We start from the raw sequence: 16455 nt of genomic DNA, 5'->3' as shown, positions 1-16455 counted from the left end.
AAAAATATGGCATTTTACTAAAGAAAATAAAATACCTCTCTGCATGAATTAATTCAGGTATATAACTGCATGTACATTCGATTGCTAGGAGGAACAGTGTAGGTTTAGGAGTTACGCTACCATTTCAAAGTCCATGCCAAAGTTGAAACTGTTTTGCCAAGCTCAGAGATGGACTTGCAGCATTTTCTAGCAGACTGCACATCAGCGGAGCTCAGGCTATGTCACGTATGTCTTTACAGACTTCAGCATGCCCAACAGCCTGTGCTCTGTCCCCTACACTAGCAGCAGTGACATTGTTGGCTGTCACATGTCACCCAGACCATAAAGAAGGTGGCAAACTGGCCTCCAGGCTCTGAGAGTTAGCAAGGATTGAACTCACTACAGTAAACAAGAATCTGAAGCAATGGAGCAGATAAGTGTGAGACATTTCGCTCTCAGAGAGAAGACAAACTATTCCAAGGGGTGCACATCAGGTCTCTTCCTCTTCTTGTGTATTCCACTCCTACAAAATTGTACTTTGATCTGATTTACTAATACAGTGTTTACGCATGTAAACTCAGTCACATATGCATTCAGAAACTATTGCTTCCTCAGAAAGTAAGTTTAGGGGATCCTGAAGGATTCTTTAAACATTCAAGTTCAATGAGATTTGCCTCTAACTCATGAATTAGCTCTGAAGACTGAAAAAGGAGTCAAATTCATGAGAGAATGCTATGTTAGAAGCTTAAATAAAGACATTTCAGAGCAGGAGCATGGTTCGGTTGCCTTTTGGTTTCAGGTGGTCCTCAGCAGTTCCTGGCCATAAAACATGTGGTTAACATTCAAGAAGAATACTATATTAGAAAAGACACAAGTATCATCAAATCTGTGTTTCTCTGAAAATCTAGTGCTTTGCCTCCCTTTGCTTCTCTGAGCTGCACTGAGCAGAAAAAGAAGAGATGTTTTACTTCCTTCTTCAAGGCCACTGCTACAAAAACCCTCAGCAAAGTTTTGGCATTGGCCTCTGCAGAGCCTTGTGTACAGCGAGAGTGGAGAAACTGTTCTACTGCTGCTGGGAAGAGCCATGAACAGCTGTTCCTCTGGTATTTCTGCCTTCATTACAAGGCTTCAAATTGCATCAGAATGCATCCACGAGTCATTTTTGAAGCCTTATTGCCAATTCCTTACGTCTTTTCAAATCACATGGGCTGAAAGTGCTACTGGAGAGAGAGTGGCAATATTCTCAGGTTCACTGTAATCAGGTTTCTTTCTGATCCTTTTATTGATTTGAACTATCACACGCACAGATCAAAAAAATCTATTGTGGGGAGGTTTTCCCTGTACAAGGAGTGATTTATTTGTGTTTATGTTACAATCATTGTGGCATACGCCTGCTACAAACGCTGCCACTGAGAATGGGGCAAACTACAGCTGACCTGCTTAAACACATGTTTTTGTTAATATTAGTTAATTTTATTCTATAAATATTTTTAATTCCATGATTCTCCACCAACATTTAAAACAAATATTTATGTTGCTGTATCTACCTCGGTTTATTTACAAATAAACTAACGAAACAGACATGCTGTGATGTCGTATCCAGAAGAGCATGATTTCTTTATGTAATAATCCAGTTTGGAAAAGATACTTTAAAGAAAACTCAAAACAAAAACCCAACAACAACAACAAAAAACACCAAACATCAACCCATAACGTTAATGTCACTCCGAACAGCAGATTCAGAACCGGCCTTATCACTGTTCCACGGCACACAGCCCATCCCGCCCGGAGCGAGACCTTTAGCTCGGTTTCTCCTCGGACCGGCAAGTCAGACACAAACTATTCCCTGGTTACAGCGGCAAACGCTCCCGCTCCAAACCCGGGGCGGGCGCTCGGGGCAGGACAGGGCTGTGCGGCGGAGGAGGGCAAGGGGTCTCCGCACACCCCGGGCCGGACCGGGCCCGCTGGAGCCCGGGGCTCCCTCCCGGGCGGCCGCCGCGCCGCGGCTCCCGTAGCTTATGGCAACGGCGGAGCCAATGGCAGCGGCGGGCCGGGCGCTGCCATGGCGATCCCGCTCCCCGCCATGGCGGCACCGCCGCCCGCAGCCGCCCCGCAGCCCGCCCGCCCCGCAGCCCCGCTCCCGGAGCCGGCCGGCGGCGGGGGCAGCGCGGGGCCGGCTCCCCGAGGCTGCCCCAGGGGCGGCGGCCGCCACCGAGGGCGCAGCGCTCCACCCGCCCGGGGCCGGGGCCGGGCAGCGCGGCTGCCCGCTCTGCCCGCGGGGCTGACAGCTCTCCCCGAGACCGGCCCCCAACTTCGCGGAGCGGCACCGGCCCGAAGTTGGGAGGCGGGACAGTGTCCCCGACTTCGGGAGCACCCACCCGGGCAGGTCCACGACCCGCTCCCCCGCGGCGGGACCCGCCGCCGCCCCACCCGGGCGGGGGTCCGGCCGCCCCGGCCCCGCGGACGAGGCACAGGCTCCGGCGGTGACCCCCCGAGCCCGCTGAGGGGCAGCGGCTCCCGCCCAGAGGGCAGCACCGGTGCCTCCGCTCCACCCGCCGCCCCCCGGCAGGGTCCCCCCTACCTGTAAGGGATCCAGTCCGCCTGGTGCCGTGAACTCATCTCTCCCCGGCGACGCTGCCCGCAGCCGAGGAGGGGGACGCGGCCGCTGCTGCCCGAGTTGGAACCCGCCACGGCGCGGGCAGCATCCTCCGTCCGGGGCGGGGGCGGGCGCCGCGCCGGTTATCCCGGCAGCGGCCGCAGAAACATCCCCCCGGGGAGGGCTCCCAGCGGCGGGCCGGGCTGCATGGGGAGGGGGCGGCCGGGGGCAGCGGGAGGCGGCTCCCAGCCCTTCCTCCCTGCCCGGAGCGGCGGCTGAGTCGCGCACCGGAGCGGGGAGGGGCGGGGGAAGGGCCAGCGCGGGCAGGGAAAGGCAGGGCAGCAGCGCTGCGGCCGCGCCGCCGCTACCCGCCCGCCCCCGCTGCACGCCGCCGCCGCGCTCAGGCATCGCCCGGGTGAGGCGGGAGCCGCCGCGCCGCCCCGAGCCGGGCCGCGCTGAGCCGAGCCGAGCCGAGCCGAGCCGGGCTTAGCCGCCCCCCGCACCGGGCCCGCCCCTGCCCCGTCAGCCGCGCCGCCACTGGGCATGTGCGGGCTCCGCGGCCGGGCACGGCTCGGTTGGGCTCAGCTCTGCGCGGCTCGGCTCGGCTCGGCTCGGCACAGCCCGCCCTGGCGTCGGGCAGCGACCGAGCCCCGAGTCGGGCGCGGTCCGGGCGTTCCTCGCCTGGCCGAGGCGGCGAGAGGTGCGAGGAGAGCGCAGCCTTGCACGCAGGCTTCTCTCAGCCCAGCCCACCGGCAAAATGTATGAATTTCAGCAACTCGCCCCAAAATGGTCGAGGAGCTATGGCCTGAGGGCAGTTTGTAAAAGCTTAACGCAGCCCTTATGAGGGAAAATCCGTGTTTTCGGTTTGCCAACAGCGGGCCTTGCGGTGGTGACAGCCGCTGGACCTCTTGGCCACCTCGGCTGGCCCTGGCACGGCCACGAGCTCCAGCAGCTCTCCTGGGAAAACCTTGGTGGAAGGCTGAGGGTGGCTGGGAGCACAGCACAGCTATGGCCCGCCAAGGAACGCGCCTTTTGATACATGAGTGTCTCACAGGCCACCATCCACTCAGCCCAGCAAGACCAGCTGTGCTCCACTTCTACAGCCACAGCAGAAGTAAAGCCCTTTTAAACCATGTAAATCCCACCTCCTCCCCTTTGCCTGTGTCAGACTATAAGCCTATAGAAACAGTTCTGGACTTTGTGGAAGAAACACGACCTGAAGAAAGAAATTAGTGAAAGATAAGAATTAATTAAAAATCCAGTCTCTGTTTGCTTTGAATAATGTCAGTCTGGTCCCTGGTATCTCACAATTTTGTTGTAGGTATCATTTGTATTGTATGTGGTTGAATTCACTACCAAAGAAGACAACTGAGGCCAGGAAGCCAGCAAGACTCAACAGAAGACGGTACACTTAACAGGTAACAGAAGCGTTACCATATTCCTCACTGCCGTAAACTTTTCAGAGGCTATTTTGTTTTAAATCCAGAAACCAGAATTTAAACGTTTTCCAGAAGTTAAAATGAGACCTGCTTTTAAGGAAGAATTCCCTCACATCCATGAGGATAAAATGATTTGCTGCTTTCTTGACCAGTGTCAAGGCACTGAACTCAACAACCCTCCATTCCAGTCAGGCACAACCTGGAGCTGTAAAACAACAGGCTTTACCACTACCTGGCAGTGTTATTAGTGTGAAGAGGTGGCTGCCAGAGAGATTCCCATCTCCTAGTACTAAGCAGTGTGCTTTTTAAGCATGCCCGTTTGCTGAGGCTTCTGTGGAGAAGAAGAAAGACGAAAGAAGAGTATCATGTCTTCATGAGCAAATGCACGCAGATCAAAAAGGTGCCTCTGAACATTTGAGTCGTATGAAATATGGAACTGCTTTACTGTCATTTAACAGCCCAAGACCACGTTTGTGTTAACTAACACAAAGCACACGGGGTTACTAGGTGTTAAAATGGGAGCCTGTCAGGGTGTCCTGGAAGATGGGTGTGCACAGAGCATAATGTCCAGCTAGGGAAGGCTGACAGAGGGAAAGAAAGATCAGGAATATTGTATGGGAAGAAGGGAAAAATAATTCTCTGGTATTTTACCTGCTTTTGAAGGTTTTATTTATGCCCTTTTCCTCATCCTGCCCTGCCCTGATTCTCCCTCATCCCTTTACCATCTTTGGTACATATCTTTTATACTGCTTCACTGTCCAGCTTTAGCTCTTTCTCACTGGCAATGCTCTGCCCCCATTTCTGAAGCAGGTGAGCAGACCAGAAAGGTGAATAGCAGCCCTCTGCAGCTGGCAGCATTAAGAGCAGGGTTACTGCATATCTCTAACTCTGAGCAAAGTCATAACTCATCATCTTCTATGGACATCCCTCTGCTTTGTCTACATGGCACACAGAGCTATCTCTGAATGACAGGGCAAGTGTTACAGAGAAACTCTCCTTGCCGGGAGAAAGACCAAGGTGTTCATTTTATTGTGTAACAAGCCCTTGAGGTGCAGATGCATTCACCAGCATTTCTAGTAATTCTCAGCAGCTCAGGGAAGACCTGGCTTCACACACGCCACTTTCCCCAAGTATTAAACCAAAAACTAGGAAAAAATACCAACATGAAAATAACCCTTGCATGCACTGATGATTTGTAGGTGCTATCTGTGAAGAGAGTTGTACTTCTTAAAAGCCATGTTTAATTAGTTTCAGATACCAGCTCGATGGGGAAGGCAGACTGTTAGAAAAACAGTGCTTTAAAGGTTCAGTGACTGATATATGAAACAAATGCAAAGCAGCAAGGTAGATGCAAACCTGGCTCCTCAGCTGCCAAACATGTCTCACTAAACAGCATCTTCCTCTACATACAGTGTGCTGTCTTTCCAATTATCCCTGTTTTGTCCTCTGTGTAAAATAAATGTCTTACTAATATGGTTTTTAATTGAAGTGATGAATAATACAACACAACTATATCTAACAGTTGAAAACACCTGCATTTGCAACTGAAAGCCTTCTGGCAATCTGGGTAGAGAGCAAGACATCAAAGCAGGAGGACCCTGTTGAAAGGGAGTCTGGAGAACCTAAGAAAGCAGTAAAATAAGAAACTGATGTGAGCTCTCCCCTAAGTGTACAGATTCATGACTTTTAAGTCCAATTTTCCCATGAAGGAGAAATTAATTTCCTTATTATTTAGCCCATTTAAAAAAATTAAGTAGTAAATGTATCTGCTGATTTGAAAAAGTGCATAGCCTTTTATAGAGAGGTTTTTATGTATCTATATTCCTATTGTTTCTAGGCCCCCTGTTTCATCTGCACTAGTAAGCACGGCTCTGTTCAGAGCTTGTGTGCTGCAGATGTCAAGGTCTGCATGTTGTGTGGCTTAGGTTTCCTACACCTCATAGCTGCTATAGTAGGCTCAGGATGTGTGTTGAATCAAATTCTTGCCTTGTTTACCTTTTTAGCTGACCTGAAAAGAAGGCTGATTGTAGAAAAAGGAAAAGTACAGTAATTAACACCATAAACGAACACCATAACCCATCCTGGGTCTATTTTTTACTGGAACACACATCCTAACTCACAGTTTCTAACACATTCATAAGACATCCAAGAGACTAATTCAATCTTTACTCTTTAGGTCTTTTAAAATGGCAAAAGCTCCCAGTTTGTTGCCTCTAGATCAGCTCAAGCACAGTGCAGAAACACTTCTATCTAGCATTTTAAATCTTAGAGTAGCACAAACAGAACAGATTTGGCATAAATGTGTAAAGATTCTGCGTTTTCCTTTTTTGTCTCGGACTTTTCTATTGTTAAGCTCCAAATGACAAGGAATAGGGATGTGTTTGTGCTGGCATAACTACAGAAGTGGTTGTGTTTAGATTTTTCCATTCCAATATCTCTAAAATCAAGTGAACGTGCATGAAGCAAAACCATGCCAAATAAAACTTATCTGTACTCATTGCAAATCTAGAGTTCCTAACAAAGTTCATGGATTTTTCTGTATAAAGATCAGATCAGTTGTAAGCATATCTAGGATATTTTGTTCATTTGTCTGAAAATCAAACCGTGCAACTAACCAGGATCAGATGCCAAAAGTGAAGGTTTTGTCTAATGAGCTGATATTTGGCAAGTTCAGTGCATTTCTTCCGAAGCTGTGAGTTCTGACATGCATTGAATCAAATTCAGAATAAACTCCAGGGATGGTAATAAGGGCGTTAAAACTTCCACAAATCAAAACTGAGAAAATTCTCACAAAAAGTAAACACAATCAAAGCCCTGAATGGTAATAAACACTTCAAAAATACCAAAGACATGGCAGAGAGAATTCTGCTTCTTATTGTGGGCTTTGGATGAGGCTTATGCCAAGTTCACTGCCTTTGCACCTTAAACAGAAGCAGCCCAGGTTAGATCTTGTTTCCCTAGCAAGAAAAAAAGCATTATTTTTTATATGCCAGTTTCAACTATGACACAAAAATTTTGTGGTAAAGGTGAACAATTTGAAGATGAAATTCTGAGAAAGGAGACAGACTGGTAAATGAAAGAGTGATTGCAGCCTTTACATGGTTGATCCCCTTCATCTTTCCATGATAGCTCACCTTTCCTTATTGCATTTCACCTATTCTCATTCCAATAAGTACATTTCTGTTTCCTTATTGCAAGACTGTGAAAAATAAATACTGATCAGTAACACACTGAAATAAAGTCTATTCTGCAATAACAGAATAGAGTTCCCTTGCCATCCAGGGTAATTTCTCACTTTAGTCACTTCAGTCTGAACTTGCCTAGCTCCAGGAGATCCTGTCTAATACCAGGTTTTTTACAGTTAATATTAAGCTGACACCTACATCTGCACATTCCTATAAAATAAGTATGAGAAGATGTTGACTTTTGAGGAGCGAAAGTTGTTAAGCTCACTTTGCCAGCCCTAGACATCAAAGCTTATACACCACTGTCCTTGTGTTTAGTGCTGGTGGCCTGCTTTCAACACCTGCTAAAGAAGTTTTTAATTCAGTCTGATACCACATCCTGTAACATCCTTAAGATCTCTCTCAAAATCTTGCACTGGATATATCCAATTACTGTTATTCTCCACTGTAAGTAATAAATCCTGTTACTGAGGTGAAAACAAACTACGTGACTGCTGTACGTGAAGTCATTGAAACTTGAGTGAGAAACTAGTATAATCATAATTAGAGCTCCTGTCATATTTGAAATTGTTGTCCCATTGAATACTCACCTAAGTCCAGTGGGGCCACTAGAAATGGCTTCTGTTATATACTCCCTCCAGATTCCCCTTTTTACTGCCCTTTAATATTATTCCTACATCCTGATACCTAAACTGATTTTTCATGAAAGAGGAATTTTCCTATGACAACACTTAAATACAAAATTTGATAACCCTATCCCATTTCAGTATACTATTTCACACAGGTTTTGCTTTAAAAGGCTTCTTTTCCCTTTGAAGTTTATTATTAAACCATATTTTACACAGTAATTTTGCTCTCATCTCCCGCACTTACACTCTTTGAACATTTCTCAACCATTTACACTATTTGCATATCACTCAAAGTGGTTACAACACCGACTAAACCAGACATATTTTCAAAAAGATTCCCCTGCCCAAAGTACATGTCTCTTGCCTATCAGACAGGTCTAAATCCATAGCAAACCAAATGCCAGTTTACTGCACACGAAAATTATAAGTCACTTTTAGTTTGTTTGGTTTTGCCTTCTGAAAATCAAGGGTAGTTTTCAGCTCTGACTCCTTTTTTTTTTTTTTTCTGTTTTGTTTTCAAGGAATCACGGGATGGATGGCAATGGAAGGCATCTCTGGAGATCATCTTGTCCAATCTGTCTGCCTAAAGCCATGCCATCTACACCAAGTTTCTCAGAGCTGTATTCAGACAAGATTTGATTATCTCCAAGAATTGAGACTCCGTAACTTCTCCGGGCAACCTGTCCTGCTGTTTGACCAGTCTCACATTCCAAAGGTGTTGTCTTATGTCTAAATGGAATTTCCTGTATTTCAGTTTGTCCCTGTTACTCATTTTGTTCTTCTAAGATGCATCATTTTGCTCTCAGTCAGCAAGAGGGGAACATATTGCATCTCCCTTTGACCTCATGGCAAGTCTAGAGGACCCTTCCAGGACAAAAGAAGGCTCTTTCAACTCAGACTGAGAGAGCCATGCTGAAACTTTTGCAAGCTGTTAGCAAACAGTAACATCTCTTAGCCTGCTGAAAGGATAAATCTCAAACTGTTTTGTCATATTATGTTTCCTCCTATATTTCCTTTGCAGCATGGTGACTAGGCAACCGTACTTAACACTGAAAAACCTCAGGATTAACCTAAAGCTAAGCACATGCTTCATAACTCTTCTGTAAAAGCATGCATTGGCATTACTTCTAGTAGTTGTAAATCAGGAAAAAACCATTGAAATCATACATCTTAAACCATCTACCCCAGCTGATGATATAGTTTTAAATGTTCATGGTTTGGTATTGGAGAGTGAAACAAAAAGCCAAACAAAATTCTGTCTGATCTCAGGGATATTACCAATTCACAGATATTTCAGACTCAGATGTGGCTTACCCCCCCCCTTACAAGCTGTTAACTTCATCTGACAATGAGCCAGAAAATTGAAATGCTTCCAGCAGAACTTGTAAGTAGAACCAGAAATGCTTTGCCGTAAGTGTTAGTTTGGAACATCATGATAATGACCTTCTCATTTTATACCCTCTAGATTTCTTCCATCAAAGACAATTACTCAAAGAAGTCAGTTTATTAAAAGAAAAAAAAAGCCACAGAGTTTTAAAGAATTAACGTTCCGTTACACTTTAGAACAAAGCTGCAATCAAATTCAAAGGAGATTTAGTTCACTGTACAAGGAAAAAAAATTTGATTGGTTTTGTTTGGAGTGAGAGCAGCTGGAAAATTGGAAACTAGCTTTAGAATAGCTGAGCATTTTTATAGCTAGAAAACATTCTATAGTCTTCAAAGTCTTCAGAAAATGTTTAAGATTAAGTAGTAATAAGATATTATTTTCATTTTCTTTCTTTAAAATGATCTAGCTAGTAAAACTTTTCAGAAGGAGCAGGTATAAGTATTTAAATTATTGTTCTTCTCCACTCTTTCCAATAGAATGGGTTAAATATATTTGATCTTGCAGTGGAAACACCTGATTTTCCTCCAGAATTTATGCAACTTATTAAGTTGACTTACTGCAATCATCTGCACTTCTGGCCAATCTATGGCACTGCTCGTAATATGACTGCTTTACATCATCTTTGTAATGCAATAAAATGTCACATTCACATTAGAGATGATACACCGAGGCAAGAGCTAGATTATTTAGTTTGGCTACAGTTAAATAGAAATCCTCAGGATAAGCTAGGAAATGATCAGTTGATCTACAGTGCATACAAATTAGATTCTGGGTAGTGTGTGCCAAGCGTTTTCTGAGTCCTCCGTATTTGCCAGTACAAGGACAAGATGATAGTGCATTGCTTACTCAGTGTTTGCCTGAATTACAATCTAGTGCAACTGGTAATAATTTCAAATGTACAGATACACTAAATTAACTTAAACTGCTGGCTGAGAATTTCTGTTTGCAAGCGCTATTAATGTTATTGATTTCAGCATACCCTTTTTTCACTTTACCTCAATAAGTGACTAAAGCTGTGGCCAAATAGTTCAACATAAGCTAAATGTGAGACTCTGTGTTCAATAACATGGTCCAGCCTAAAGAGCCCTTTTTTGTATGTTTTAGCATTTTCTTATAAAATGTTTTATTTCACTGTTTACCAGTGAAATACAGTGATTTGGCTGTGCACATTTAAAAGCTATTTGCTGGGCAGTTCCCAGCTTCCACTGGAGAATGCCAGGGCAGGAATTTTTTGACTGGTGAAGCTGTAGCTCCCCACATGAGCAGCTGGGCACTCCCTGTCTAGGGGTCTCCATGGACTGATCATGCAGCTCCTGTGCCACCCAGCACCCACCACCAGCACACCTTCCCACAAACACATGGCACCCACCCCCAGCACACCTCTCCTGCACTCACCTGCAGAAGCCCCCCAGGCACTCCAGATGGTTCTCTCTGCACATCTGCCAGCCCCTCTGAAAGGCAATGCCTGAAGGGTCTGACTCAGAGCAAGTGAGGTCCCACCAGCTCAGAGGGAACGGCACCTGCACCAGGCCCTGCTGTGCTGCAGCCCTGAGAGCAACACTTTTCATTCAGGGTGGGAGAGCCCAATGCTGAACTACTAAACAGTTCTGTGAGAACTGCATCAGCTGCATCTTGGCAGACCATGAGCACATTTTCCCCATGAACTTCATCAGTGGTTTGAGCAGAGTCCCCTCACCAGCAAGTACAAAGAAAAGCAATTTTGTTTGTTTTTCTGTAAGAAAAGCTGGAGAAACTGTTGTTTGCAAAATATATTTCCTGGCAGCCAGATGGGAATAAAAGTTTTTAAAATCTCCTTTCTAGACATAAAATGATACGTATTTAAACACCAATTAATTACTAAGCAAAACCTATAACTTCAAAGAGCGCTGTAAAGAAAAAACAAAGGATGCATTAAAATAGGACTTCCACTTTAAAAAATTAAGTTCTTCAAAGACATTTTTCTTGCATGGCAGAAGATACAGTAAAGCAACATTTCATATGTCATTTTGGGATAAGAATTAAAAACAAAGGAAGATCAATCAAATAGTTTACATCTCTGTAATTAAAACTGTATAAAAATTACATGAATACAAAATTATCTGAGCCCGTGCATATTTTTGTACAGGGAGATGACTGTATGAAATCTTTTTCTTTATTTTGCTTTGCATAGGCCAATCTTCTTTTTTGGCCTCTCAGACTCTTTTCAGATAACATCCAGTTTTTCTGAAGTTACTGCAGGTAGATATTTATGGATGTTCTCTCTACTATCCAACTCAGGAATTGCTGCTTTGACTCCTTGGGATTTCTTCACACCTCCTTATCAATGACAGTTCCATGCTCCTCTAAGCCAAATCCTGCTGCACATTCCTTGCATTGATACCACATTTTCCTCTCTATCCTTCTAGCTGGGTTCATGTGCCTGATTCATTCATGTGCCGAACACAGTTATTTAGGTCTGGATCATGACACTGATAACATGATTGTAGCCACGTCCTTCAAACCCCTTCAGGTACAGCAAGTTATAAAGGCAAACTGCCTGAAAGCAGAAATATTTCCAGCTTCACACAAAATGTATTATTTACAACTAAATCAAAAGTAGACTGTGAGAACAATGCAATACTCCTTCAGTGAACATGCAGATACGGTGAATGCTATGGAGAATATGGAACCAGGCAGATGATCTGAACTGGTAAAAGATATTAGGCATTCACTTTAAAAAAAAAAAAAAAAATTATGTAAGCTCTGTCACATTTTCTTGAATTAAAAAATCTCTTAAGATTCTTCGGGAAAGACAGAAGTTCAGGTCTTCAGAAGGGATTTTTACTGTCTCTGCCCTTGGACAGCACAGTTAACCTCTGAGGTCCAGCACACTTTGACTGGAAGATGAGCAAGGAGAAAACCTGAGGTAGGGAAGAAACAGGAAAGAGCTGGCTGGAAGAAGGTATTATAGAACACACCAGATTTTTCTGCGCTTACTAAAAGTCTGTTCAAAAACCACAGATGGCCCTTTTCCCAGAAAATACTAGTATGTTTGGCTGTGTTCTGTATGCATATAATGAACATACACGTTGTACCTCCAGCAGCCATAATGAAGCAGTTGTATGTGGGGGGTATTTGGCACAGGCTTTTTGCTGCTGTACCTGCTGTGTAACTCTGCTCCCTCTCACAGAGTCCGAACTGTAACAACGCCCTTGAGAATCCACTGTGCACAAAGCACTGCCTCTTCCTCAGGAACTGCTGAGCAGTTTCCTCGTTCTGACACTTGCTATTTATTGATCCTTGCCTACACTGTCTTCCCTTACATTAGGAAGGTGGTAATGTAACAGCCTGTTTACAACCAGTGCTGTATTGTACTCTAGTATGAGAGAGATGTGTAGAGACACACAGACTCAAAGACCTAGAGAAATTCCCTTCTGTGCTTCTTGGCATGTTTTCCAATTTAACTCTCTGGCAGACTCAGTTTAACAATAAGACCCTGCCTGTGTACAGAAATGACAAAGCAAAACCAAGACTCAGTTGAGGAAATTAAGTCAAGGAGAAACAGGAAAACCAACACAGCCAATCCAGAAAACACTGAAAAATTTCACTAAGGGGTAATAGGCAAACTGATGTGGAAAAGGAGGGAATAAGACAGGGGGAAATTGTATGAAGAATAAACTCAGACAACAAGAGACTCAGGTCTAGAAGACACAGTTGGGGTTAATGGACTAAATGCAGCCAGGGAAACTACACATTAACAGGCCCATATATCAGCAGGCTGGGAGAAAAGGAACCAATAAAACAACAAACAACCTTAAAACAATGAAAAGGCTCAAAAATTACTACATACTGTAATAGGATATTGGAGTAAGTCAGTCAGTTAGAAATGAGTGACAGATTAAATATGCAAAGGAATGTAGCACCTGAAGTAGCACAGAAGCTACTGGTGGGCACTAGTATTTTTTTTCCTATTTTCCAACTTCTTACTGCTTGATGGCCATGAATTTTGTTGCACAGAACATGCCAGTCATACAGTAAATGAGCAACACTTGAAAGGAAACATACTGTGTATTTTTCTGAATAGCAGATCTTACTTCAAATTGTCTTCTAAAAACAAATTGGTTTGTAGAAAAATATATTGTGTGCTAACTTCTGCTGAAAGTAGCCAGCCTCACAGAGTGCTGTTTGTGGAGATCACGTGTTTCCCTGCTGTTGGCCCCAGCTGTCAAATACCAGTTGAAGAGTTCCTGTTTTTTCCTTTGCTCCTCATTTTGTATGTAGGCAGTTCAACTGATCTATATGTATAATTACATTGACATAAGATATTGTAGGGCAGCCTGTGGCTCAGATGAAAATTACCTTTTGGAAGGAAACAGTTGGCCATAAATGAATATTCCCAAATTTCCGTTGAAATCGGTAGAATTATCTATGCACGTGTAATCTATGTTCAGCCTAACATGATCAAGGTAAGGATTCTGAGAGGAGGAAAACACAAATATACTGGCCAGTCTCAAGATGTATTACACTATGCTGTCCTAAGGTCAGTGCATGCCATCTTTCCTTGATACAATTTTTAATTATTTGCAATTAAATCTTACTCTGGATGTCTAGAGAAAATTGTTCATTAATTCAAATATTTGGAAGAATCAGTGACTATCATTTCCTTTAACTGAAACCTTTGACTTAACTGTAAATGAGAAAAAGATTACTGGAAAATTTTTAGGTTTTCATATTGGCATCCTGCTTAACCAAACTTCACTGTCCACCAGTAAAACTCTAAGGTGACAGTAAAACAGAGGGTGCTTCTGTACATATTTCCCCTACCCTGAGATCAGTGTGCTGTACTCCTGTAGTATAACAGTTGTAATAAATATTGGGTACTATGAGTACTCCTGCCTGCTTACATGACACAGGGACACTTGGACCAAACCTAAAATGGAGAGTCTGGGCTCTTTTAACACCTATCAATCAATGTTTTGTGTCACTGAATATGACTTATTTTCATTCCCAACTGACATGAAGTGAATTCTAGGCAGGTACAGAGGCAGATGTGCCTCTGTCCCAATTGCAATCTCCAGAGCAGAATTGATTCAATGTATTTATCTTGAAAAATGCCCGGTTTTCAGCATCACTCATTTATTTCCAGAGATGCTCAAGTTACATTTCATATCTTGTGATCAGCTGCACCCCTGAAGCAATCTATCTCCCGTTTATTTAAAAGAAAATATTCATGGCCAAAGGTACTGTTATGAACACCTGTAGTCCCTGAAGAATAAGAGAACTCTGGGCATCAAACCAAAGCATCAAAAGAGGCAGCAAACTGCAGTTTAACTGCAAGAGCACATGAGATTGAATTTCAGATGAATGAGATTCTCAGTCCAGGATCTGATAAAGTGATTTTGAACAATCACTTCACCCTTATGTCTCTCTTTTCTTATGCAATGTTTACAGCCTAAACACACCAGGTAGTCCAAGTGTGATGCAGGACAGCCCCCAGATGTATTTCTCTGCCCTTGCAGTGCCATTATCTGGATGAGGAGCTATGCCAAAAATACCCAAAAAGCAAATATAGAAAAAATATCTAAATCAGTTTATGCTAAGATGAACTTGTAAACCACCATAATTTAAATGAGTTAAAAATTCTGGGGTGTTTAAGAAGGCCATGTCACTGAAGTGCCTACTGAGCACTCAGTGTTGAGGTACTAAAGAATTTCTCTCACTGTCTTATAATAAGCATCTTCAGCGGAGAAGTTTAAGAAAACAGAGCACAAAGGTCTAATCCAAAGTTTCATGGCCTAAATGAGAGTCAGTTAAGTCAAGTTATAACAGACTATATACTCTGAGGTGGAAGAATGAAATTTACTTCATTAAGTCAAAGGATTTTAATCATATCCCCAAAGAACAGTCAGGTTGCTGATTGTTAGGTAGTGTACCACTACTGGAAACACCAGAATCCAGAGGCTATTCCAAACACATCCAGCTGGAAGTGGCAACTTCCATCAAAAAGCCTTGCAAAAATTCCAGCAGCAGAAGCTGAGCACGTTGGACTGAAAACAAGTTAGGGATTAGACCTCTTCCATACTTCATTTCAGTGACATACATGCTGAAAATTCCCCCAGGCACAAGACTGACACATGCAATCCTCCTTAGCAATGCATGTAAATTACAGGTTATGTGCATCAAAATAACACAGAAAACAAAGATGGAGATACAACTTCTATGGAGTTGAAAATCTATTTTACTGACAAGACTTCTGATAATCTATAGCTTTGCTAACTCATCTTAAAAGAAGAACAATTGCCCTCATGTCATTATATAAAGGCACATGGAAGCTACATGGCTCCCTGATTTCTCTTATTTCTTCAGAAGAAAGATTAGGACTTTAGCCCAATCTCTGTCCTTAATGGTAGCAAAAAAATGGAAGCTGAAGAGGGAAAAAAACATTTTCTTAACAAAATGTTTTCTACTCCAAATGTTCTAGGGCACTTGAAGGAAGAGACCTGCCAGCCCTAATGTGTGAGGAGCTGTCTTGCCTGGACAGCTGGCTGTCTCAGTGGTTTCACCTGCTGCCCTCTTTATTACAGTGGATATGTCATTGTCCAAGACTTTGTCAAAGATGTATCTGGAGATACAGAGGGGCAAGAACGAGATGAACTCTTGTGAATTGTATTTGCATCATCAGGTGACATATTCATGTGACTACCACCCAGCTTCCATCACCCTGTCACCCAGAGCTAATGCCGAGTACTCTCATTCAGTTCATTCTCATCTTGCATTTAAAACTATTTTTTTCTACAAAGTATTTCACCATAATACATTCACAGGGAAAGGGAAAGAGTGGACTGACTTTTGCACAAGTGGAGATGTTGCAGGGCATGATCATAATTTATTTATTGGTGTAAGTCTGAATAGCTTCATCTGAACTAATAGCTCTCCTAAGTTAATTCTGTGTGTGATTTACTCTGGCAGACAAATTAGTAAGTGTAAAGAGATGGATAGAGCAGCCAAAACCTTTTGCATTTCAATTTCAAGGAAATATAGCTGCTGCTTTATAGCAAAATATTGAATAAGAGAATAAAAATTCAAAACTAAACAATTGACTACTTGGATAAAATCATCTCTTCTGCTAACCAGCTCTGCGTAAGTATTTTATGAAAAATACAGAGCCAGTCTCAGTTCCTGGATAAAACCTGTAATTATTTTATAAAGACATATAGTAATTGAGGATGAATCAGAGATAGCTGAAGAAATAGCAGCCATA

At 43.3% G+C, this 16455-nt stretch overlaps 1 protein-coding gene across 7 annotated transcripts in view; it reads right to left on the bottom strand.

Annotated features, from left to right (window-relative positions):
- Window positions 1-16455, bottom strand: part of TUB (TUB bipartite transcription factor) — a 159491-nt gene that overhangs the window by 79475 nt on the left and 63561 nt on the right. Inside the window, exon 1 of one of the 7 annotated variants that reach the window (XM_050334840.1) lies at window positions 2561-2855. The exons of the other annotated variants lie outside the window; for them this stretch is intronic. Within the exon in view, the coding sequence (XP_050190797.1) occupies window positions 2561-2598 (38 nt within the window). The 5' untranslated portion in view covers window positions 2599-2855. Of the gene's footprint in view, window positions 1-2560; window positions 2856-16455 lie in introns of those variants that run through there. 7 annotated transcript variants of the gene reach the window in all.

The sequence above is a fragment of the Myiozetetes cayanensis genome, unplaced genomic scaffold (genome assembly GCF_022539395.1).
Source record: "Myiozetetes cayanensis isolate MyiCay16 unplaced genomic scaffold, myiCay2020 scf6-25, whole genome shotgun sequence".
NCBI lineage: Eukaryota > Metazoa > Chordata > Aves > Passeriformes > Tyrannidae > Myiozetetes > Myiozetetes cayanensis.
Note: the sequence above shows the minus strand (reverse complement) of the source record. Positions and strands in the feature narration are given on the sequence as shown.